The 24,667-nt window shown below is 39.9% G+C and overlaps 1 protein-coding gene across 1 annotated transcript in view; it reads right to left on the bottom strand.

Annotated features, from left to right (window-relative positions):
• Positions 1 to 8,788: 8,788 nt before the first annotated feature.
• Positions 8,789 to 24,667, bottom strand: part of LOC112114932 (thioredoxin domain-containing protein 3) — a 25,687-nt gene continuing 9,808 nt past the window's right edge. Inside the window, exons 7-15 of the mRNA XM_026663475.1 lie at positions 21,009 to 21,085; positions 19,572 to 19,664; positions 17,562 to 17,722; positions 16,385 to 16,563; positions 14,259 to 14,403; positions 13,159 to 13,266; positions 11,122 to 11,273; positions 9,895 to 10,039; positions 8,789 to 9,026 (exon numbers count right to left, since the gene is read on the bottom strand). Of these exons, the coding sequence (XP_026519260.1) occupies positions 8,789 to 9,026; positions 9,895 to 10,039; positions 11,122 to 11,273; positions 13,159 to 13,266; positions 14,259 to 14,403; positions 16,385 to 16,563; positions 17,562 to 17,722; positions 19,572 to 19,664; positions 21,009 to 21,085 (1,298 nt within the window). The remainder of the gene's footprint in view (positions 9,027 to 9,894; positions 10,040 to 11,121; positions 11,274 to 13,158; positions 13,267 to 14,258; positions 14,404 to 16,384; positions 16,564 to 17,561; positions 17,723 to 19,571; positions 19,665 to 21,008; positions 21,086 to 24,667) is intronic.

Here is a 24,667-nt window from a genome sequence, read left to right as displayed (position 1 = left end):
GGAATCTCCCTCACATCCTCAACCATGAAGACCAATGCAAAGAATTAATTTAATTTCTCCACAATGACCTTATCATCCTTCAGTGCTCCTTTAGCATCTCAACTGCCCAGTGGTCCCACTGGTTGTTTAGCAGGCTTCCTGCTTCTGATGTACTTAACAAAAATTTGCTATTACTTTTTGAATCTTTGGCTAGCTGTTCTTCAAATTCTTTTTTGGCCTTCGTAATTATATTTTTACACTTCATTTGCCAGACTTTATGCTCCTTTCTATTTTCCCCACTAGGATTTAACTTCCACTTTTTAAAAGATGCCTTTTTGCCTCTCATTGCTTCTTTTACTTTGTTGTTTAGCCCCAGTGGCAATTTTTTGGTTCTCTTACTCTGTTTTTTAATTTGGGGTATACATTTACGTTGAGCCTCTATTATGGTGTCTATAAAATGTTTCCATGCAGCTTGCAGGGATTTGACTTTTGGTGCTGTACCTTTTAATTTCTGTTTAACTAACCTCCTCATTTTTGTGTAGTTCCCCTTTCTGAAATTAAGTGCTACAGTCTTGGGCCACTGTGGTGTTTTCCCCGCCACAGGGATGTTAAATTTAATTATATTATGGTCACTATTACCAAGTGGTCCAGCTATATTCACCTCTTGGACCTGATCCTGTGCTCCACTTAGGACTAAATCAAGAACTGCCTCTCCTCTTGTGGGTTCCAGGACTAGCTGCTCCAAGAAGCAGTCATTTAAGGTGTAAAGAAACTTTATCTCTGCATCCCGTCCTGAGGTGATATGTACCCAGTCAATATGGGGATAGTTGAAATCCCCCATTATTATTGAGTTTTTTATTTTAATAGCCTCTCTAATCTTCCTGAGCATTTCATGGTCACTATCACTATCCTGGTCAGGTGGTTGGTAATATAGCCCTACTGCTATATTCTCATTATTAGAGCATGGAATTACTATCCATAGAGATTCTATGGTGCAGTTTGGTTCATTTAAGATTTTTACTTCATTTAATTCTATGCTTTCTTTCACATATAGTGCCACTCCCCCACCAGCATGACCTGTTCTGTCCTTCCGATATATTTTGTACCCTGGTATTACTGTGTCCCATTTATTATCCTCATTCCACCAAGTTTCTGTGATGCCTATTGTATCAATATCCTCATTTAATACGAGGAACTCTAGTTCACCCATCTTATTTAGACTTCTAACATTGATATATAAGCCCTTTAAAAACTTGTCACTTTTTAGTTGTGTCCCATTACATGATGTAATTGAATGAGAGTTTTTTTCATTTGACTGTTTCTCATCAGATCCTACCTGTATTTTATCATCTTCCATATTCTCCTCCTTACTAGGACATAGTCAATCTCCATTAATAGATCCTCCCCTAAGGGATGTCTCTGTCCGAACCACATGCTCCTCCGCACCTGTCAGCTTTCCCCCAGCCCTTAGTTTAAAAACTGCTCTACGACCTTTTTAATTTTAAGTGCCAGTAATCTGGTTCCATTTTGGTTTAGGTGGAGCCCATCCTTCCTGTATAGGCTCCTCCTTTCCCCAAAGTTTCCCAAGATCCTAATAAATTTTAACCTCTCTTCCCTACACATTCGTCTCATCCATGCATTGAGACTCTGCTGTTCTGCCTGTCTAACTGGTCCTGCGTGTGGAACTGGAAGCATTTCAGAGAATGCTACTATGGAGGTCCTGGACTTCAATCTCTTACTTAGCAGCCTAAATTTGGCCTCAAGGACCTCTCTCCTATCCTTCCCTATGTCATTGGTACCTACATGTACCATGACCACTGGCTCCTCCCCAGTACTACACATAGGTCCATCTAGATGTCTTGAGAGATCTGCAACCTTCTCACCAGGCAGGCAAGTCACCATATGGTTCTCCCGGTCACCACAAACCCAGCTCTCTATGTTTCTTATGATCAAATTGCCCATTACTAATACCTGTCTCTTCCTAATAACCAGAGTTCCCTCCCTCGGAGAGGTATCCTCAGTGCGAGAGGATACCACAACATCATCTGGAAGGAGGGTCCCAACTATGGGATCATTTCCCTCTGCGCCAGTTGGATGTTCTCCTTCCCTGAGACTTTCATCCTCTTCAACAACACAGAGGCTGTCAGACCGGGGGTGGGACGGGACCGTTCTACTATGTCCCGGAAAGTCTCATCTGTGTACCTCTCTGTCTCCCTTAGCTCCTCTGGTTCAGCCACTCTGGTCTCCAAAGCCCGTACGTGGTCTCTGAGGGCTAGGAGCTCCTTGAACCGAATGCACACATATGCTACTTGCCCATAGGGCAGGTAATCATACATGCTGCATTGGGTGCAATAAACTGGATAGTCCCCACTCTGTTGCTGGACTTCTGCCTGCATTCTGTTTTTACTCCTGAAGTTAGTTCCTTTGTTGAGGTTTCGTTTTTATCAGGAGGTGTTTTTGGCTTAAGTTTAAAGAAATTTAAGGAATGTTATGTGTATTTAGCCCCCCACAATCCCACTTCCCCTGTAAACTCCCTCGCAAAACTCCCGTTAGCCACTCCTGTTTGCTAGTTCCTCTGGTCACTTAGGAGTGGTCTTTTTAAAGCCTTGACCTTCCTGAGTAGCCCCGCTCCTTGGTTAAGGGTTGATGGGTGCTAAAGGGCTCAGGGATCAAAGCCTCGTTAAGAAGCTCTCAGCTCTCAGCCTTGCCTAGCAGGTTGCTAGGCTCAGCACCCACACGGTCAGCACACAGTCCCCCAAACAAACAGACCACACGGTATATTTCAGTCCAGCAGTAAGCACACCACAACAAACACAATCACACAGACAACAGACAACAAACTTACCCCACGGGTCATGTAATCGCTCCTCCTTCATCTGGAGAAGTCCCTCGCAAAACTCCCATTAGCCACTCCTGTTCGCTAGCTAGAATCAAATCTAACTCAACACAAAACAGAAATTGCCTTTTCATGTATCTTAAAATCTATATTGCACAAGGACCCACAGCCTAGGATTTTCATAAAAAACACCCCAAAACAAACAAACACAACAAAAGAGCAGGATACATTGTAGAGGCTGTTGAAAAAAAGCAAATGCAATTTTGGGTCACATTAACAGAGGCATAGCATACAGATCATGGGAGGTGATAGTACTGCTCTCCGTGGTGCTGATTAGGCCTCAGCTGGAGTAGAGTGTCTAATTTTGGTCGCCAATGTATAAAAAGGATGTGGAGAAACTGGAAAAGGTCCAGAGGCGAATGACAAGGATAATCAGAGGAATGGAATGCAAGCCATATGAGCAAAGGCTGAAGGAACTGGGTATGTTTAGTTTGGAAAAGAAAAGATTGAGGGGGGACTCGATAGCTGTCTTTAAATACTTGAAAGGCTGCCATAAAAAACATGGAGAAAAGTTGTTCTCTCTTGACACAGAGGGCAGGACAAGAGTCAATGGGTTCAAATTGCAGCATAGCAGATTTAGATTAAATCTCAGGAAAAACTTCCTAACTGTAAGAACAGTAGGAAAATGAAACAAACTGTCTAGGGAGTTGTGAAAGCTCCTTCACTGGAGGCTTTCAAAAGGAGGCTGGATAGCCATCTGTCTTGGATGGTTTAGACACAACAAATCCTAGACTAGATGACCCTTGAGGTCTCTTCTAACCTATAACTCTATGATTCTAGATGTGCATCACACCTGAATGTTTAACTGTGCTCTGAAAATGACAGAACAATGTGAATGCTAAAAGGTAGACAGTGTTTGGGTTGCAACCCTTAGAATATATTTTGATGTTCTCACATAGGTTAGTATCTATAGAAGACACCCAGCCTCCATGTATGAATAACATTCTGCCAGCAGGTTAAAGAGTATTTTTTTTTATGGCTTTGAATACAATTTTTCACCAAATCTCCTTCAGACTTTTCAAGTCTCCACTGCTAAAAGAAGGTAAGTTCAAGAAGATAATTAAAAAGGGTAATTAAGCAGTAATAGATCACACGTTCTCATATTTTGCTTGCATGATATATGGGCAATATGCATAAATAAGTGTCACAGATCTAACTATAACATTTCAACATCAAGAGCAGTATAATCTGTTCCATGGAGCATGGTAAAATAAAACTGATCATTTTAATGAAGCTCACATGATGCTGTTCAAAAGAGATAAGGGACATTAACCAAAAAGTGCAATCCATCTACGGCTAAAGTTTAAAATCTCTTAACATACAAGAGTAACCATATTTTTGTTCAGAGCTGATTGGGTATATCTGAATTATGAGGCCTGGGGTGATGTAATGGTCTATAAAAAAATCAAGGTTAAGCAAATAATAGCACAGTAAATAAAATTACATCACACTTAACCAGGCAGATCTATAATACAGCTAGAGCTAAATGAAACTTCTAAAATAGGTGCAATAAATATACTACAGCATTCAAAGCCTTTGTGTGGTACCTATCAAACATTCATTATTTTGTTGGCAGTCTTCCAATAGCTATTTTCTCACACATACTTAATAAGACATGTATCTAGTTCACAGCATCAAAAATGTTTACATTGTCATAAAATAATGCTGTCTGAAGTCATAACCACTTCATACTTTATTAGAGTGTAATCAAGGCAAACTACATTTGTTGAAAAACATAATGAGCTCCATTCACCCATGGTGGTGGTGAAGTGTTTGTGCATGTGTGTGTGTAAGCAAATTGCACCCCCTGCATCCCAAAAGGAGAGGGCAGACAATGTTTGTACCAACACATTCTCTCAGTGTTCTGTAGAGCACCTGTGACGTGATCAGGGCTCTAGAAAAGGCCTTAAACAATCGCACTCCATCGATGCATCCCTCGCTGCCCTGATCATGCTGCTTTCTCAGAATTGTCTTCCTTCCACCTTAGTATGATGTAATATGCTCTGCATCCATCCAGCTCCACAGGTCCCAGATAATGTATGGTTTTAAAGAACATAACTAACAACTTGAATTGCATCCAAAAGCAAAAGAAAACCCAGAGGAGAATATACAACAGCTGTGTATTGTGCTCTTGGGTACCCAATTCACTACACAGGATGACATTTAAATTTGCACAAACTAAAGCTTCCAAGTGGTCTTCCAAGGTTCCTGGCCAATGGGAGCCCCGAAGCCAGCGCTTTGGAAGGAGGCAGCATGCAGAGCTGCCTGGCCACACCTCCACCTAGCAGCTGAGTGAGGGGGATGTCGCTACTTCTGGGGAGCCCCCCAGGTAAGTGCCGCCCAGAGCCCGCCTCACCCCGTCCCATGCCCCAACCCCCTGCCCCCTCCCACACCCAAACTCTGTTGCTGAGGGGGAGCACGGGGGGCGCAAGACTGCCCCAGCAGTGGCTGGTATGCCCGGCACAGGGGCTGCCTGAGCTTCCCCTGAGCTAGGCGCACCAGCTGCTGCAGAAGTCACAGAGGTCATGGAAAATCACGGAATCCATGACTTCCGTGACCAACTTGCATCCCTAGCAATGAGATATGAAATTCAGCTTCTCATATATGTCTTACCTCTTCCAGGTCTGACAAAGCCTTAACGAATTTTCATACATTTATTTGCAAGATGTCCTATACTACTAAACTTCTTCATAAAATCTTCTAATGGAGACAATTATTTTATTTTTCTTATATTGTTGTTGAATGCAAGTTCTGACTCAAGATATTAGACACTAGACTTAATGGCCTTTTCTCGTAGAGATCAAATGAGGCTCACAAAAAAGAGACTTACACTAAACTACACTAGAAACATTGTTTATGTCATTCATCAAGCTCAAATGACAGATCACAATCGCAGTATAACTGCTCTATCAATGGACACAAAACATGCATTCAGTGAAAGAAATCACCTTTGGTAAATATCAAATTGAAATTTTCAGACTCAAATGGGTACATTTCAGAAAGTTACAAGCTGACTGTGATCAGCTGTTGTCCATATCCACTGAAGGCAGTTATGAGGGATGTACCTATCCTCAGCATCTCCCTACAGGAGGTCCCATAATCCTACTATATCCTGCCCCAGGAAACAGTGAAGTAACAGGAAAGGAGCAGTGAAAGTGTGTCCTTCTGGCCTGCCTACAGAGATCTCATGGAACCAACCCATCAGAGCCAAGCAGAATCAGATAAAAGAAGCTGCAGGGCCTTAGCAGGTCAATTCCTGGCTGGGACAAAGGGCAAGGAAGGATGGTCCTCTCTGGCCACAGGGGCTTGAGGAGTAGCCAGAGTTTATTTTTCTGTCTCCATTTGCTTAAGCTGGGTTTTCAGGGACAGAGGATCTAAGAGCCTTAACCCTTATCTAGGGGTGAAGTTAAAAGGAGCCAGGTAGGAAGAGACTCAGGGAAGAAACAGTAACAAACTGAAATTGAGCCGTGCATACTATTTGCAGAACTGGGACAGGCAGGTCTAGGCCCACCCAAGACTAAAGGCCTCCCCCCTCAACCACTAAGCCCAGGCTGCAGTTAAGTACTAGGGACAACAAAGGAAAAAACAGGAACAGGAATGAGGGCAAAGGTTGAAAACCAGGAAACCAGAAGGGGATGCTGAGCAGAGAAACCCAGACTGCACCCACCATTCCTCAATGGTGTCTTAAGGACTCAGTGGACACTGTCCAGAGGAACTCTGCCCGGAAATGTGATTGAACAAGGGAATGGAAATAGGCCCCACAGTTGCAGAGTACCTCCCCTACCCGTCCAGCTTCCTCCTCCTGGAGTGATGGATGGCCATCTTGGCCAGTACCAGGAGAAGGTGGACAAGGAGGTCCCAGAACTTTGTGGGGCCATACATGGGGAGAGTAAGAATTAGGAGGTTGGGGAAAATTGCAGCCAGAACCTCAGTAAAAATTTCTGGAGGAGCCAGAAGAGGGGCTGCAGCCTGATGCACTTTCTGTACATGTGCGCTAGGGTCTCCCTCTTGCTGCAAAAGGGACAGTTTTCAGGGAGTTCATGAACCGCACCAACTACATGCCCTTGCTCATGGCTCCAAGGAGGAGCTATCAACTAATAACCCCAGCAGGCTGTGGAATCAGAATAGAATACATATTGGCCCACCAGGGTTCCTCAGCCTCTGCAGGTTGCAACAAGTCCCACCACTTGGTGTTGGGATGGGACAAAACCATGAAGAAATGGATTGTATGAGAAGCATGAGCATGTACAGATGTTTTCAGGGCATGGTGTGGAGGCACACCAACTGGATGTCATTCAGCCAGCTCAGGTGGCATGTGCGAGCTTGGCCAGGGAGGCTCACAGGGCAGAAGCCTGATGTTGAGTTCCAGAGGGCCAGAGATGAGAGGTGGGAAGTGAGCTCTCCTGCAGGACCTGCACAAGGAAAATGAGAGAAGTAGGAGGCAAGGAGCACACGACAGGGGATGTGCACGGTGGCAGCCCCATGAACTGACCAAGCACTGTGGGGCCAAGAGGTCTCTGAGTCTGGTGATAATAGCCAGTGTCATCACTGAGTGCACCAACGGGGATTCACTACCTTCACACGAAGATGGGGGTGGTGTAGCTGGGGTTCTTGAGGAGATTCTCCCCCTCAGATGCCACTACAGACCTGGTTGCTGAAATGAGCTTCCAGGTCCTGAGGAGGTCCTGGTAAAGATCGGCAGCTCAGAGAGGTCTCAGGAGAGACCTCTCGCATGGAGAAAAAAGAGCTACCTGTTGTATCGGAGCCCTTAGAGGCAGTGGAGGAAGGCGAACAACAGCATGCTCCATGCTGGACTACATGTACTGTAATGGAGTTTCTGCAGGGCCTGAAGGTGGAAGGTGTGGACCTGGCTGCAGATGCAGATCAGGCCTTGTCCACCCTCCCCCATGGGAAGGATCAGTACACCTGCAGAGACCCGGTGCAGCCCCAGCCAGAAAAATTCCAGGATCTTCTTCTGGAGGCTGGCCAGGTTCCTGGGGGTGAGGTCAAGGTGTTGAACTGGTGCCAGAGCATGGATGGGACAAGCTGGTTGATCATCAGCACCCTTCGCTGAAGGGAAATCAAGCAGTGCATAGCTGCTGTTTATAATGGGCCCAGGTTCCCCTACCATCCACAGGTAAACTGGTGTAAAACCCAAGATGGGGACAGACCTTATTTTGGAGCCCAAACAAAGAGCCAAATTGAAAGGACCCAGAGCTGAGGCTGAAGACCCTAGCAAGGGCAAACAGACTGTTAGTTACTGGATTCTTTAATACCCCTTAATGCCAAGCCACTGAAGACCCACCAAGGTTTACAGGCAGCCTGTCGTGAGCACTTGGGGCAAGAAAAGAACTGCAGTACCACAGCCAGTCACTAGCAGGTGTTCTAGAGATGAGTGACCTCCATTACAGTAGGACAAGAAGTAATGGGCTTAATCTGCAGAAAGGGAGACTTAGGTTAGATATTAGGAAAAACTTTCTCACTATAAAAGTAGTTAAGCTCTGGAAGAGGTTTCCAAGGGAGGTGCATTTTTGTAGGTTTTTAAGAACAGGTTGGACAAACATCTGTCAGGGATGGTGTAGGTTTACTTTGTCCTGCTTCAGCATAGGGGGCTGGACTTGATGACTTCTCAAGGTCCCTTCCAGCCCTATATGAGTCTGTGTTAATTAAGGGGTGAGCTATAATGAAGACTACTTTGCGAATATAACTATAGTGGTCATTACCAGCACAAATGGTTTAGTACACGTTAGTAAATTAATTGGTACATTCTACAGTAGTAATTGGTAACAAAATATTTCATTAGGGAGAAAAAGTTTATTTTATTACTGCTTTTTATATATAGCATAAAACACAGGTGGACAGATAGATGAATAACCATCTAATGACTTACATTTTAACTGTTATTGATAGATCTCAGTTGTGGCTTAGACTGTTCAGATCAACCTCTCCAAATACATATTCAATGCTCTTCAGTGCATGTTCCTTATTAGATGAGCCATGAACTGCATTACACAAAATATCTTGTGCAAATTGAGCTCTAAGAGAATCAGGAGAAGATTTTTTTGCCACGTCTGGATCTGTTGGACCCATTAATTGCCTCCACTCCTCCACAGCATTTTCTTTAGTTAGGATCATTATCACTGATGGACCCCTGTAACATCAAGATATATAAATATCATATGTATTACTAGAGCTTTGCAACTATAGAACATACATTAACACTAAACTCTTTACTGAATAGTTAGCAAAATTTAACTCCTGGGGAAAAAGTGTTCCTTATTTATTTCAGGAAGAGAGTATGTCTGGCTTTAGAGATGGGTGAAAATTAGTTCTGAGGGTGAGGGGATAGATACCGTCAAAAGTCTCCAAAGTATAATGTGATAGGTTTAACAAAACGGTCACATTTCCCTCATATACCCCTCTGGGTCTGCATTTGAAAGCCACCTGGAGAAAAGATTGGGGATGCAGAAAGAGTGAAGATAGAGAAGTGGTTTTCTATTGGAAGAGGCACATATTTAAAATGAAATTTGGATTAATACCCTTTGAACAGAAAAAGTCTCGTTTATTGTTTATCCAAGTGGAAAACAATGGCCTTAAACAATTCATTCCTTAACAACTTCAGCGTTTAGACGGTTAGCCTATTTTCCCAATCTTCGTCGTTTGCAAAAAAAAAAAAAAAAAGGGTGGGGAGACATAAGTAGTTGTCCAGGATTTTCTTTTTTTGAGGAACAAATCCAAAAAGGTGGTCATCATAATTCAGTTCAGTGTAGTTCACAGGTTCTGTAAGCAAAACCCACTGCCTAATAAAGGAAAGACACTGTATTCTAAAAAGGTCATAAATATTTAAAGTTCTTTTTATAAAAATTCTAAAAATCCCCTACATTTGACACAGAAAATGACAAAAGTGCAGAATTCCAAGAGTCTTCCGATGTTCAACAAAAATGTTTTGCCTGCTCTATAAATTCAGAGTTATAACTGCTACATTTACATAGCACAATACTGTAAAATCAGACACTTACTCAGACATATAATTCACTAACTGGTCAAAAAAGGGTTTTCCTTCATGAGCCTTATAAAACTGTGTTGCCATTTCATGGGTGAAATTTGTTTCTTTCATCTGTGATACAATAAAGCCAGCATTTGTAACCTTCTGCATAATGTCATCTAGGAGAAAAAAAATACATTGGTCTTAATTTTTAACATTATTTTAAACACATGTAGAAATGATAACCTTGAAAAATCCCAGAAATTGCTAGATTTGTTTTCTGGCAAATTTATGTAATTATGTCTATTAACATGCTATTTATAATACAGAACAATCAGGAGTGAGACCTTGAACATAAAAAGTGACATAAAACGTATGAATTACTATTAAAAATTAAAAAAAAATCATCCTATTATCTCTCATTGGATAGTTGGAATGTGACATCACACACCAGCTGGCCTGGTAAGATCAAACTGCATAGTTCCAAGAAGGGAAAAGTGAGATTCACAGAAACGAATGGGGACATATAAAAATCAAAATAACCACTAGAGCTGTTACTATAAAACAGAGAATGTTTCTAATAATGGGGGGTCTAGATGAAGAGGTAAAAACAATGGCAGTAGCAAGTTTAGGAAGACAACTCCATTTTTTCATTCTATGACTAAAAGAGGTTTTATCTTTCTAGGTCTACACTACCCGCCTGAATCGGCGGGTAGAAATCGACCTCTCGGGGATCGATTTATCGCGCCCCGTTGGGACGCGACAATCGATCCCCGAATCGACGCTCTTACTCCACCAGCGAAGGTGGGAGTAAGAGCCGTCGACGGGAAGCCGCGGAGGTCGATTTTGCCACCGTCCTTACAGCGGGGTAAGTCGGCTGCGATACGTCGAATTCAGCTACGCTATTCGCGTAGCTGAATTTGCGTATCTTAAATCGACCCCCCCCGTAGTGAAGATACAGCTTCCTCTTTCTTTCTATATATCTCATAGTAAAACATTAATTCATCAGCACCTCCGTGGCCTGTGAGAGGAAGGAACCATAGGCAATTTCGCTAATGAAATGTCAGTAGTGGGGCGGCAGCAAGAATTACTTCATGCCTATAAGGTTTTTAAATGTTGAAAATGCATTTAGGAAAGACAAAGAATTGATCTGCTATCACTTATTGCAAATTTTATATTGCTAATATTTTGTAGGAATGAGGTCCACAGTTATTTTGTAATGAGATCCACAGGCTTGGTATGCATGTTCTAGAATGTTTACCTTTATGTTCCTTAACAGCAGTGGGTTTGATAACTGCCAAAGTGTGTTCCACAGGAAAGAAGAATTCTAGTTCCTTCTCAGCTTCACCAGGTGAAGCACTGCCATGCAGCTGATTGAGAGGTACACTGTCTACTGCATACTCTGAACGTAAACTAACAATTATTAAAACAACAAGGTAGTTCAGTGACATGACATTTTCATGCATAAGTATCAGAATCCCTATGAATCTCCTAAATTAATGTTAATTCTGAGGGTCGAGATGGTGGATGCTGGAGACACAAAGGATACTTACAAACCTTTTGAAATGAATAGATATATTCTTAACTTATCATTTTGGCTTTCAGTGGGATTTGTGAGCCTAAGTCACTTAAGTGCTTTTGAAAATTCCATTCTTGCCTGCTGCCACCAGTGAATGTTCAACTACTTCAGAATGTTCCTGTGTCCTGTTTATCTATGTGATACTAATGCTATGTCTAGATTATGAACTAGGGATTTGATTTTCTGCTCATGTACACATACTTGGACTAGTTCTCATCAAGCTAGCATAAATATAAATAGCAGCATAGCATGGGTAGCATAGCAGAGCCATGCCAAGTACAAACCCTCCTGAAACTGGTGAGTATGTATTTGGCACAGCTCAGCCATGCCTCTGCTGCTACTACCCATGTTACTACAGCTACGCTGCTATTTATACTCGTGCTAGCTTGAGGAGAACTAGTGTGAATATGTGAACACAAACAGGGAATTGCACCCCTAACTTGTAGCACAGATGTAACCTAAGACACTGGACTTGGAAGGTTAATTGCACTTTTACCTACTTTTAGCTATAAATAATCCTTAGTGCAATTTTTAAACTATTCACTAATTCCCATTATGAATACTAATAATAGGTCTTACTAAATGATAAACAGTACCACTGCTATAGATGACAGACCCTGTGAGTGAATGTCTTAATAACACAACAGTTACTGAAAACAAGGTTACAAACACTATCTTAAGTACCTAACATAATTATTGATGAGATATTTACAAGAAATTATTAGATCAGAAAAGGAAATTGAGCCATAAATAAAACACTATACTTACACAAAGGCACCCAAATTTCATTTAGCTAAGACATAGGACACTTTTCAAAGAGGAGAATAAGTAGAACAGAAAACAATTTCAAGCAGATATATCATCCAGAGTAATATATAATCAATTAACAGTTGAAAATAGAAAATAATTAGCTGTCAGCTGTGTCAATCACAGAAATAAATCAAACTGATCATTATGACTCAAGGAGATCCCTCTCTTCTCTTCAAAATCTTGCAAACAATGTTCTTTTTTAATTTGAACTTTCAGCTATGTTTACTAGCCATGTGTTTCAGAGTAGCAGCCGTGTTAGTCTGTATCCGCAAAAAGAACAGGAGTATTGTGGCACCTTAGAGACTAACAAATGTATTAGAGCATAAGCTTTCGTGGGCTACAACCCACTTCTTCGGATGCATATAGAGTGAAACATATATTCACCGCAGAACTGTATCATGTTCGTGGGTCTGGAGGGACAAAAAGGAGAGGCCCCGAGATAGGACAGACTCTTCTGCTGGGCTAAGAGTATAGCTGGAAAGATTAACAATATTGCTGGGTGGGTTAAGGGAACTACTGTTGTGGCTCCTTGTGGCATGTAGCAGTTTAGATAGTTTAGTGTCCTTTTTCCTTTGTAGAGAGGCAAAGTTTGTCTTGTAAATGGCTTGTCTAGTTTCACTCTATATGCATCCGAAGAAGTGGGTTGTAGCCCACGAAAGCTTATGCTCTAATAAATTTGTTAGTCTCTAAGGTGCCACAAGTAGCCATGTGTTGTTTTTTATAAATCCAGTTGACGCTGTATGTGCTATACTATATAATCAAGAAAATCATAAAAACGTTCAGAAACATATATCACTTTTCAGATGACAGCATTATAGTTACATTGGTTACAATGTGGTCTAAATTTATATGTAGATTATGGATGTATATTGCAGATTCTGAATCATGTATAGCTATTACAAATACTACCTGGCTGGACTTTTCTCCTTAGCCTCTTCAAGAGTCTTTGGGCCTAGTAAATCTCTCCAGTGTTGTACAGCATTTTCTCGTATTAAAGCAAGTGCAAGGGTTGGACCACTGTTAAATGAGATGACTAGTATTAAAAAAGCAATTGAAAAATACCCCTAAAATATCTCAAAATAATTTGATTAAATTCAGTGTAGCCAGGGAAAAGGTGCCTTGATATTGGAGAGATTTAAAATCCAATATACATTTAAAAAGCTGAAGTTCCGGTGAATTTTTTATATTTTTGGGCAGGGGTGGGGGGTATTGGGTGAAGGTAATTTAAATGAAGAAACTACTGAACAGTGCCATTAGATGCAGGGGATGTCATCAACTTATATATCAGGGGTGAAATCTTGGCCTCATTGAAGTCAATTGGAGTTTTGCCATTAACTTCTATGGAGCCAGGATTTTCCCCCAGATCACCAGACCAGGATCATAGAGAATGTTGTGAAGATGTTGGGGAGAAGCGTCTTGGACAAACTCTTTAGAAATTGTATTTGTTTCTGCCTGAAATGACTGTTGTCACTTTGCTTGAGGGAAAATTTTCACTGCAGTGACAGCCACACTCACTTACCATACTCTGTTGACAACAGAGGAGGATGAGTGATATTTGTCAGATGTTTGGGGGGGAAATAAAAGTGAGTAGAGGAGGGTTAATGTGCTGAATTACAACAATCATTATTGTTGTTTTTATATACTGTTCATAAAAACACTTTTGATTTTTCAAATACTGTTTTTGCCATGACTTACTTTCTTGGGATCTAATTATTCCCCAGAGATATAGTGAAATTCAGAAACCTAACTATTCTTAAAGTCTGGAGATAGTCAGCTACAGTGGGTGGGGCCATTCCTTGAGTGAATTCTATCACTAGGTAGCTAGCTTCTGGATAGTATGTCTGATGTACCTGTGAATGTTCTTATTATCCATAAAACTCATTTCACTCATACTGAACTCCTGGACTCAATTGTATCTTGTGGCAATGAGTTATACAGGTTAATTATGCATTGTGAAAAATATTGCTTCCATTTGTAAGTTCAAACTTGTTGCCTTTCAATTAATGTACCTTGTCATGTGTTCTAGAAGGGTTGGGAAAAAATCTTCATTTTCATGTTCCTTGTAAAACTGACGTGCTTGTTCTTCTGTCAGAACAATTTCTCTCTGCATTGCTATTGTAAAGCCATCATCCTTAATCCTTTTCAGAATAGAATCTACATAAAAAACATTGAAATAGTGCTGCATTGTCATAATTTAGTTCATTTTATATTTGTTATATTTCCATATTATAGTTTTTCCAGTCATTTCATTATAAAGTTTTCCAAAAGAGTTAACTTGTTCATTTTGGAATATGAAAACTATAATTCGTAACAACTGCTATAGGGGTCCAATAATCATTGCTTGGATGCTCAGCGAGAAGTTTTTTGCCTTTTTAAAATCAAGGAAGGAAGGAATGTCAGAGAAGTCACATTTAATTTGATTTAGCTCTCTGTCTTTGAAGGTTCTGAAGATGTCACTGACTAATATATAGGAAAGGTAGACTGCTTATGTATATGTAGCATGCAATTACACTTTCTTAAAAACCCTTCTACACACATTCCTTCTCGAGAGCAAAACCTAACCAACAAGCAGCATGACCCAATTCATCATGAGGTCATCAAAGTCATGAGTTTGAAGAATGTGGATTTAGGTACCTAACTTTAGACATTAAAGTTTGATAGCTGCTGCTAACTAGCTGTTTTTTTTTTAAAGCAAATAATATGTTGAAATCATGGATTTCGCAATTATAACTGATTTTCACTTACTGTTGTTTGTTTTTCACTGAACCTCTTTTTTTTACCTGCAGCTGTTTTGGTGAATGGCAGAGATGGTAGGGCACAGCGTAGTTCAAAGTACGCCTGATAACACTGCCCTGGATCAGAATGATTGTTCACTGCTACAGTATTAAAAGTCATCCTTATCGGAGAGACACTCATATTGGGTTTCAAATTCTCAAATACCACTGGCTGATAATATGTCCATAAGTAAGTTACAAATATCACTTATAGAAACTTTATCCAGTCAAATGAGCGTTAGTCACTTGGAGTTTCAATGAGTTTGTTGATGGAAATACAAATGTTAATATTATAGCACTGATCATTCCAGCTGACCTCCACTCCATCAGAAAATCACAAAAATACTCAGAATACATTGGGAAAAATTGGGTTGGGACTGTGGATCTGCCAAGTCAATAAACTTGAGGAACTATAATTCAGTGTCAAGTACCCATATTTTCCACTCAAGAAACGTCAATACAGATTCTCATTCTGAAATATTAATGAGCATTACAGCCCCCACAACAGACAGCCCAGAAGTTCTAATAGAAGGCATAATTATGACTGCGTTCTGTGACTGGTCTTGCAAGTAAGCACTATTTGACATGAGCAAAGGTGGCAGAATCAGGCCCTATATAAGGACGGCAAAACTGCTTACCCAGTTGCATGAGAACTAGATGTCAAATCAAGAAGGTAATGCCATGTAAATGTCAGAAGAGTGCTCGAAGTAGTACTCTTTCAAATCTATGTAACAGACATTATACAAGCTAGCCAGAGAAGCTGCCTTGGACCTGGCAGAGAATGCTCAACCACTCAAAGACAGTGATACTAGCTAAACTGTTTTAGCAGAAAGCATTACTCATTTAAATATATTTTAAATGCAATTAGACTCTCTTACTGATTTTTCTAGAAACCACAATTTTATCCCAGAAAGGGGATCTATAGAGGCAATTTTTGAAGAACTGATCTAGGAAATAAAATGATATTCACACAAAAGTATGTAAAGACAGAATAGAATGAACAAATTGTATTTTTCTGATATACAGTTCTGTCAACTTAATGCTGAGCACAGAAAATAATTTGAAGACAGCATGGTCTAGTGTGTAGAACACTGGACTGGAGGCCTGGATTCTGTTCCTGACTCTACTTCTGGCCTGCTGGGTGACCCGGGACAAAATCAGTTCAGCTCTCTCAGTTTCTCCATCTGCCAAATGGGGATAATTATATTGACCTACTTTGCAAAGCACTTTGACATTTATTGGAGAAAAGCGCTATATAAAAACTAGGTATTATTTATTAAAAGATACCAGGATTTTTGAAATCCAAAATATAAGGCCTTCTTTGTGTACTGCAGGTGAAAAATGTAGTTATGATCACTTACTTCGTCTTTCCTTTAATAAAGAAGGTCTAATTAAGGCCAATGTTTTTTCAGCATTTTGGCTGGTCTTCTTTTTACCAAAATCTGGGAAAAAGAAGGCGAGTTGCCTGCTAGCATCTTCTACACTGTCTTCCACATCACATAAATTTAACATATTCTCGGATTCCAAAACTTCTTGCAAGCTAATAAGAGACAAATAATACATCTAAATTAATGTATCCTTTATATTCATTTACTATTTTACACAAATGTATCAATTAATGACTTGCTGAAAAAATGTATTTTAATACTTTAGTAAAATATATAAGAATATAATGCCAGTTACTTTTATTATGATTCTGCATTCCAACAAAAAACAGCAGTTCTAAGGAATGAAGATATTGTCCATTCCTAACAGAGTATTAGTTAATTGCTGTATCATACATAAGTACTTTGAAAGAGAAATCTCAGTCATGCAATGTTTCTACTTGTCTACCTTTGAATAGCCTCTGTGCATTTCACTGAACAAAATTAACACTGACAATGACAGTTTCTAAAGAAGGATTGATGAGGGGATAATGCTTTATACACCTAAAGCATGATCTCTGAAAACACAGCACTATAGAAATTCTTTGAAAAAGAAATACTTTTTATCGTGGCATGTTTATGATTGTGAGGATCACCTATATATGATCACTCTAATATTATCATGTCAGACAAAATTTATCCAGGGAAGGCTACTGCAGCTGTAAATCAAAAAGACAAAAGAATAATGACTGGTTCTTTCTAACAATATCTTTACATTCATGTCAGTACAGGGTCATATAAATAGACTGAATTGGGTCAGTGCACGTACATATGATTAGACTGTGATAGGACTGTGCAGGTTGCACCACCCTTTAGTGTGCCTAGCCCACTCTGCAGGGCAATTTGGGGGGAGGAAGGGGGCAATCTATAGCCCATTGTTGTCCTCTTCCTCAGGAATACACTGATGGGACAGTTCCTGCACTTCCACAAGTGCTGGGACTGCAGTTGTAATGGGCGGTTGTGTGGCCCACACATGGTTAGGGAGACTTGCTTACTTTCTGCATCTGCACAGCTGTGCATATAAGGGCATGTGACAATATGGCTCTCAATATTTTTTTATTATTTCTCATGTAAATTCATAAAACATAAGTGTCATTTGAATTTTTCCAGTTACCTGTTTGGCTTTTCAGGCTGAGGCTTTGCAGGTATACACTCATCTGATCTACCTAGTTCTTTCCATTGAGGAACAGTATCAGTTACTTCCTTTGGTTTAGAAACTATCAGAATATGGGATGGTCCACCAGTCATGAATGTAACAAAATCTTCAAAATCAGGCTAAAAAACACAATTTCTCACCTATATACTACAAAGAGAACTGTTTGATCTTATCACCAGAAATCAAACTATACATGTGCTGTATAACTTGCTCCCATCCCACTACTGTATTTACAATCACCATATAAAATTCTATATGAAATATATTATAAGATCTTGTGATAAATCCATTTTAGTTCAAGTGAGAAAACAGTATTATAAAATATGCCCCAGCCTTTACAGTAAATATAAGATCTTGAGATAACTGAAATGATAGTACTGCATACAACTTGTGTGCCACATGTTCTCCCAACCTAATATACCGATAACTCAGAGATAAGATCAAATGTGATGCTTACAGTATATTGGACTTAGGCACATGATGTAAAGCAACAAAATATACTACATTTCCTGACATGATTTTTAAAGTTCTGTAAATTAGGCAAGTAGTCTATGACTGCATTCCTGATTTTCAGAATATTCTCAGGCACTTACTTCCTTGTCTGTTCTTTTCTCTCCTTTAGTCTTGGCCTTTATCCACACACAGAGATACATTCATGGGAAGCAACCTCCTTCTTCATAACTTGGAGTCACTTTTCCACCAGTGCTGGAATTCTCTTCATTCCCTCTAAGCCCCCCATTTACTTCATTGCAAATCTTTCTTTAAACCCTCTCTTTGTTTTAACATATGATTGAGTCTTTCCCCTGCCAACATCTCCCATCCCTTAACTTACATAATATATTTCTCCTTTCACTAACAGGATAGTAAACAAGAATATTTATTTGTATTTTACTTTTTTTAATGTGTAGTTTTTCTTTTTTCATATTCTGATTAATCTCTATACATTATTTTACCTTTCAGATTTTATGAACATATTGTAAGGACACTCAATTCTACAGTTATTCTTCTCTCGGTGTAAAGCATTTTGGAATATGGTAGTTTGCATGATAGACATATAAAAATAAATTAAATGAAAGTGAATAGAAAAATATATTTGGTACTGTACAATACATAAAGTGTGTCTCTACACTGAAAAGTGATTGCAAAAAAATCTCAGTGATTTCAAGAGTAAATTTGCTCCATCAACAAATAATAAGAAGTTTTATCTAACTGCCAGTCCTACAAACATAGCCTGGTATCTGAAAGTCAAGCTGTGTTCTTTCTGATTGATTCAAAATCCCCATTATAAAGGGCCAAAATGTGCTCTCAACTACACTGCAGCAACTCTATTGTCTTCAAATTCTGTCTTCAGTTGCACTTATGTAATCTCATCATTTTCAATAGGATTTCACAGTTGTAAATGAGGGCACTATTTGGCCTGTAGAATAGACAGAATTCTACATTCTGAAACAGTTTAAGTACACACAGTGTAAATAAGTGCTAATTTTACACACTCATTTTTCAGAGTAAAATCACACTTTGAGAATAACAAGGAAATAACTGATTTCCCACAGTTCACAGCCCCCTCTGAACTAATATATAAATACTCTAAAAACCAACAACGATACATATATATGTATAGCTGTTGCTGTTTAGAGTATTTACCTTATGTTTTTCTGACTATTCCACTGTTGGCTAATGAGTTGGTTGTGTTAGGGAAAATGCCCCTCTATTGCTTCAGTATGTACCAAGGATTGTATGTTATTCCATTGTTATTTAAACGCAATGTTGGAACACCAACAACCATAGGCATTGTACAGGAGCTGGACTGGAAAACCAATCAAAGAAGATTTTATTTTATTTTATTTTCTCTCTGTGTCATAAATAATTTTAATTAACTGGAATCAATTACATTTTATACATGTTTTACAAGCCATACAGATGATATTATTATCAATATAGCCACCTATATTTGTGTAACCTTTTTACCTGTTCTATATTGCGACTGTAGAAATCTCTAACTTGCTCTTCAGTTAATGTCTTCTCCTCTTCTGCCGCAATGCCAAAGCCAGCTTCTGTAATCTTCAATTACAGAGCAGCCACCAGGTTCAGCAGCATTTGAGGGTGACATATAGCAAATCAGCAATATTAGTTTGTTTACATATTTTTGCCATGATTCTAAAAACTGACTGATTTTTGTGCAGAATCTTAAATGAGGTAATATGAAATATCACAAATATAGTAACTTCTTCATTCCGCCCAACTAAATTTCCAGCTTTTCAAAGTACTGCACTGTGTTCAAGTGTGACACCCATTAAAATAAAGAAGCCTTTTGTTACACATTATGTACCTCAATATACAGATTTTATTGAAAATCTCTACTATTTGTAAAACATGTTTTACCATTATTGATTCCAGTAGTGCAAATAAAGCAAAGCTATGGGAAGGCAGCACATAATCATTCCTAATGACTGACAGTAAAATCTTTATTATGCAGCAGTCAGTCATGTACCTGTAAAGTATTTGTACATACCTAGGAGAGACTGGTCTACCGCCATTATAAAGTAGATATTAACTTTTTATTATAGTGTACTCGCTTTTTGGTTTTAGTATGCAGAAATAACATGAGTATCTATTTTTTTTAAATTTCCACTAGCATGGTAGAAATATGTGTACGTGGAGTAGGCATGCATTGATATGATCTATATCACCATGTGTACTCACTGCACAGCATACACTATATGTGTGTATGTCCACAATTCAGCATTTCTGGAACTGAAATGAGCATTCCTCCAGCACTATGTTCTGGAGGCAGAAATGATGTCTCCTTAACCAAATGTTGTGTCTGCCTATGCATCTAAATTGTTACCAGTGTATATCCTGTGACTTTACTTTCTCATAAGCATGAGTTTATGCAGGTCTGCAGACATTCACACACGTATGTAACGGACTGGCTAATTTGAGCTGGTTTATTTGTATGTCTAGAATTTTGAAAGATACTGCTGTGGCAAAGAAAATATTTTCCACACTTGTAAAATCATTTTCTGTGACTCATCTGCCCTGTCCCAGAATTGATGGTTAACTCTCACCCCTACCATCAAATGCAGAAAAAATAAGAAACTGTTGGGAGGTTATGTAAGCAACTTATCACGCTTCAACTGGAATACTTGTGTGACAATCAATGATCTGCATAGTATACTTCAGTACATACCTCTTCTAGTAACATAAAATATGTTAAAGAGCATCAACTTGAAAATCATATTGCTCCAGCCACAATCATTTTACGTTTGTCAGTTTTACAGGATAAATATTAGCAGATCTGGCTGTACAGTTTTGTCCTAAATTAATATCCAATTATACTCCCATTTCCCTATCTTGGAACTTAACCAAACATGATGGTTGGGGTTTTTTAAAAATGTTGTTTACCTTTTGTTTAATTTCTTCTACTCTTCCATCTGCAATGGCATCAGGTTTTATAATTGCAACAGTGTATATGACTCCTTCTATAGGAAAAGGAAGAATACATATGCATATTTATAAATATATTTACTGAAATATATACACAGGCTAATTTACTTTCTGTACTTACAACCTGAGCTCTCCATAGTCTTCCTTTTAATAGATTACTAATTTTGGATTCTGCTCACCAAGACATAGGGTCCTGGGAACCAATAGCAGAAGAGGTTCAAATGTGGATTATAATCCTCTGTACATGAATCACACACTGAGATGCAATTCCTTTTCCCAACTGCTCAGATTTTAATGCTACAACTTTGAAAGCAGAGATAAGGGAGGGTGAGTGTATATATATATGAAGTAGATCCATTAAGAGAAAGGAAAGCTACTTATTTATAAGTGGAGTTCTCCCTGTACATACAGATCTGCCTCAGCAGACTCACATACCTCAGTATTGCAAATCCTGGAATCATTTACAACTATAAATGCTGGGGCAGCACTAACACTTGCTTGTGGAGTTCAACATTCAAAACAAGATTATAAAGGGCTGAGTTTCATTCTGTTATCTGTAAGGGAAAAGACTCTGAAAAAAGCCAGGAAAGAGGGCAGGTAAGTGAGAATCTGCAGAGGAAAGATACTTGCATAACACCATTTAGAGGTAAATAGACTTAAAAAAAAGTAAGTTTTAATTTTATGCTTGAGGTTAACAGCTGACCCACAGTTGGCACTTGGGAAAGTGTCTGACCATTGGACACTTGATCTCCAGCATTGCTATATCATGACATAGTCAATATGGTTCTGCATCATACTTTCAGGTGACTTCCATGCGTATAAACAGCAAGAGAACTATAAAGAGTAATAACATGAATGGTATGTTCACAGTGGTCAGACTTCTTATTAAAAGGTTTTCCCCATGATAAAATATTATAAAAGATGATGATGGCAGAGTCCTCACTGAGGGTGATGATATTAAATGTAGGTGGAGAGATTAATGTGTCAATATGTAGTCTCAGCAGAGAGACTCATAATACAGGATGACAGAAACGGTACAAAGCCGGAGCCAGAGCCATCAATCCTGCAAGAGGAAGTGGTGCATACTATTATGAAAATGAAGACTGTGAAAGCACCAGAGATAGATAACATGCTTGAAGAATTGTTAAAACAATTGGCAAATGTGGTACTGATCTTATGTGGAAAACTTATAATGATGTATGGATGACTAGAAATTGGCTGGAGGACTGAATGTAGGGAATCTTTCTGTCCTTACCAAATAAGGAAGACATAATAGAGTGTAGTAACTATCATATCATCTGACATAGCACACAAGCAAAGTTCTACTCTACATAATCTAGGATCGCATGAAAGGAAGGACAGAAGCAGAACTATCACCCCAACAAGCTGGTTTCAAAGAGGCACAAGTAACCAAATCATGAACATCCATCACATAATTGAAAAATGCATAGAGTACAATCACTCATAGATCACGTGCTTCACTGACGACTCAAAAGCTTTTGATATGGTCTGACATGACTATCTTTTGGAAGATATTAGCAGACAAGAGGATTCCAAAGCATCTTATTGAACTAATTGCAGGTCTCTACCACCACCAATAGATCACGGTGCAAACAGTAGTAGGCAACAGTGAGTGGTTTTCCATTGGGCAGGGTGTTATTTTATCCCCAAGCCTCTTTAACGTATGCACAGAATTTATTATGAGACAAGCCTTGGAAGGTTTTAGCAAAGTGGAGGGGCTAGGATGTGCATTCGTGGACCTCTCTTAATCAACCTCAGATCTCGTGATGACACAACGCTCTTTGCTACATCCACCAATGCAGTGGAAAAAACATTTGGGTCTGCAAAAACAACTAATGAGGAATACAGATTATTCCTGCATACAATGAAAACAAAATGCATGAACGTTAAACACAGCTAATAAAACCAGGATGCAAGAGGGCATCACAATTAACAGACAAGTTGTAGAGGCAGCAGATGAATTTAATTATTTAGGATCATAAATATCCAACCAAGGAGGCTGTTCCAGCGAAACTGGAAGAAAAACTAGGGATGACTTTGAGAAAAACTGTGGCATCTTGAAATGTACAAAGATGCAACTGGTGAAAAGCTTTTTTTTTTCCATAGTGGTTTATGGATGTGAATGGTGGGAAGATAATATCGCTGACAAGAAGAGAACTGAAGCTTTGGAAATGTGGTGCTGGTGAAGATTCTTGTACATCTCTTAGGCATTTGCCTTTTGTCCATGTTAGAAATATTAGTGAAGAGAAGCAGACCCTGATGTCAGAAATCAAGAGATGTAAACTTATGTACTTTGGTCACATTAGGCACAGTGATGTTATGAAAGTTGTTATGGAAGGAATGGTGGAGGGTCTTTATAGTATGGAATGACTAGCAAGGAGAGATGCAAGGATGGTGTGTGGCAGATCACTAAAGGTTACATGCTGAGTGCTCGAAGTTAGCGAGGGAAGAACGTGAAAGCTTCCAAAAATTCTGCTATGTTGTCACGGATATTCAGATATGAATAAATGGATTTACTTAGCCTTCTTTCTTCTTTGAGATTTGCCTTTGCAGAATCCTATTTTGGGGAGAATGACAAGGATTTACAGCCCGAGGAGCTAGGGCTAAGGAGTGATAAATTTAACAGAGATTGAAAAGAACTACCTTCCTGAAACAAGCAACTGCCCTAATTCTTGCATGAAAGCGCTGAAGTCGCATTTCAATAGTGTTGTTTCAATGAAGAAGAGCTGGATAGACGTGCTAAAGGGCTGGAAATACTGTATCACTGTTACCCTGCAAATCGCCTTTTTCCCTGGGCCTGTTTTGCTTTTTGCCGATACTGCAGACCTCCCAGATAGTTGGCCTACAACTGCTTGGATTGTAGATGGTGTCTAATTTGACTTTCCTCCTTTCCTCTTTTAAATCTTGTAAATCCAGGGAGCTGGTAGTTTTACTCATCTCTTAATTTCTCCATTGGGTCACTAGTTCTACCAGGCGATAAAACAAGCCTGTGCTCTAAAATGCATGAGCAGTCATTCTGGCTTGCACTTCTTGTGGTAGGCCAGATGTAAAAGGCCACATGTGAATATCTCAGAAAAAACAATGTAGCTACAGATCTTGCAATTGCTGCACTCATAGCATATTTGCTGACATTTTGTCCTTCACATGTACCACTAACAAAATTAGACTCGGTTCTGTGAGACTCTGGAGAATACTGTATGTGAAAGGCAGGGCCGGCTCTAGGTTTTTTGCCGCCCCAAGCAAAAAAAATTTTGGCTGCCCCCCGTCCCAGCCCTGGGCTCCTCGCCGCACCCCCCTGCCGCCCCAGCCCTGGGATTTTCTCCACCACCCGCACCCCCCTGCCTCCCCAGCCCTGGGCTCTCACCCCCCGACCTGCACCCCCCTGCCGCCCCAGCCCTGGGCTCTCACGCCCCCAACCTGCACCCCCCTGCCGCCCCAGCCCTGGGCTCTCACTCCCCCAACCCCACCCCCCTGCCGTCCCAGCCCTGGGCTCTCCCCAACAAACACACACACACCCTGCCGCCCCAGCTCTGGGTTCCCCCTACCCCCCACCGTTGCCCCCCACACACACCTCCTGCCGCCTCAGCCCTGGGCTC

This window comes from Terrapene carolina, unplaced genomic scaffold, assembly GCF_002925995.2.
Source record: "Terrapene carolina triunguis isolate 2854851 unplaced genomic scaffold, T_m_triunguis-2.0 Scaffold33715, whole genome shotgun sequence".
Classification (NCBI taxonomy): Eukaryota; Metazoa; Chordata; order Testudines; family Emydidae; genus Terrapene; species Terrapene triunguis.
The sequence above is the reverse complement of the archived record's forward strand: the minus strand, read 5'-3'. Positions and strand labels throughout refer to the sequence as shown.